Genomic DNA, 1,303 nt, shown 5'->3' on the forward strand with positions numbered 1-1,303 from the left:
CAATGGCAAGCGCAATATTAAGTTTGAACCTGGTGCCGTGTACAAATTTTCCCATGCCGATGGCGTTGGTTTCTATGCTGATATTGCAAAGAGGAGCGTTCAGTACGAGCTCGGTAACAAGTACAAGATTTTCGAGGTCGAACCACCACTGAAAAAACGCAAGGTGGCCTGTGAGATCTCACCACAACACTTAAAAACCAAGGCTAACGAAGCGGAAGACAACACGAGTGCGATGAGTGCCATCCCGACTGACAATGATGTGGTGATGGCATCGGAGAGCAAGAGCGAGGAAAATCATCCAACAGTGGCGAAGCGCAGCAAGCGCCACACCTGAACAACAGCCAGGTGCGAAACGTGCAGTAGCAACTGCCCAATTTTATATTTCGTGAAAATTAGCAAAGTTGCTGTATTGAGAGCTGCGGTTAGCATTTACAAACTAATTTGCCTTCATGGAACATACAAAAATACTTCGGAGAAACAGAAAGTGGGGTTCGACGAATCGGGTCGTATCCAGGGTGTCTTTTGCACAACCGTGGCTTTCTTGCGTTTCTTTATCCACCCTTCACCGTTCATACACTCGTACAGATCATCGGAGGATGCTACTTTACGTATCGACTCAATCGTTTCGAAAGTCTCTACAAATGTTGCTAAAGTCATAGCGTTAAAATGATCATTGTCCGGGCGATTCATGTACGCTTTCTCGATAGGCTCAATTCGAATAGTCTCGATCTCTGGTGTACTTGCTAAGGCAACAAGGTCGTCTAGGTTTTGCGGCTCAACGCGATAGTAACGGGTACTGTGACGCATCGCCTTGACTTTGGTGATTGAGCGGGATTTACTATGCATTGATAGATTGCGAAGGAGAATGTATATAGCTTCCGGTGCACCAACCTCGCGAACCGCGAGAGTCGCATTTGCTACTCGCTTCAGAATCGAATGATAGGGAAGATTTGAGTCACTCCGTTGTATAGCTTTTGCAATCACTCGCCTGAATCGAAGTGTATCTGGCTCTGCTTTGCTTACATACGCTCCTGCGTATTCAGCAGCTCCGTAGGAGTTTCCAATTAGTTGCAGGTCCATATTAGCACGCCAACACGAAAGGAGATGCGGTGAATAATTGTTAATAGTGGACACCTCACGTTGTAAGTGGATTTTCAAGGAAGGTGTGCCATCTGAACTCGTTTTCGACTCAATTACAGTTCTAGGTTGTAAACTCTTGGGGAATCCAAAACGACATTCGTTGCCTTTCTTCCTACAAGTAGAACCTGCGTGGCATTCATTATGACACGTCATACTCCGGGAT

The 1,303-nt window shown here is 46.0% G+C and overlaps 1 protein-coding gene across 1 annotated transcript; it reads right to left on the reverse strand.

Moving 5' to 3' along the window:
• Positions 1–670: 670 nt before the first annotated feature.
• PITG_21260 (uncharacterized protein) lies at positions 671–1,080 on the reverse strand (the record flags this gene model as incomplete). Its single annotated transcript, XM_002894944.1, has 2 exons — positions 671–708; positions 804–1,080. 2 exons carry the CDS (start codon positions 1,078–1,080, stop codon positions 671–673), a joined length of 315 nt encoding a protein of 104 aa, XP_002894990.1.
• Between the last annotated feature and the right edge of the window lie 223 nt (positions 1,081–1,303).

This window comes from Phytophthora infestans, genomic scaffold (genome assembly GCF_000142945.1).
Source record: "Phytophthora infestans T30-4 supercont1.326 genomic scaffold, whole genome shotgun sequence".
Lineage (NCBI taxonomy): Eukaryota > Oomycota > Peronosporomycetes > Peronosporales > Peronosporaceae > Phytophthora > Phytophthora infestans.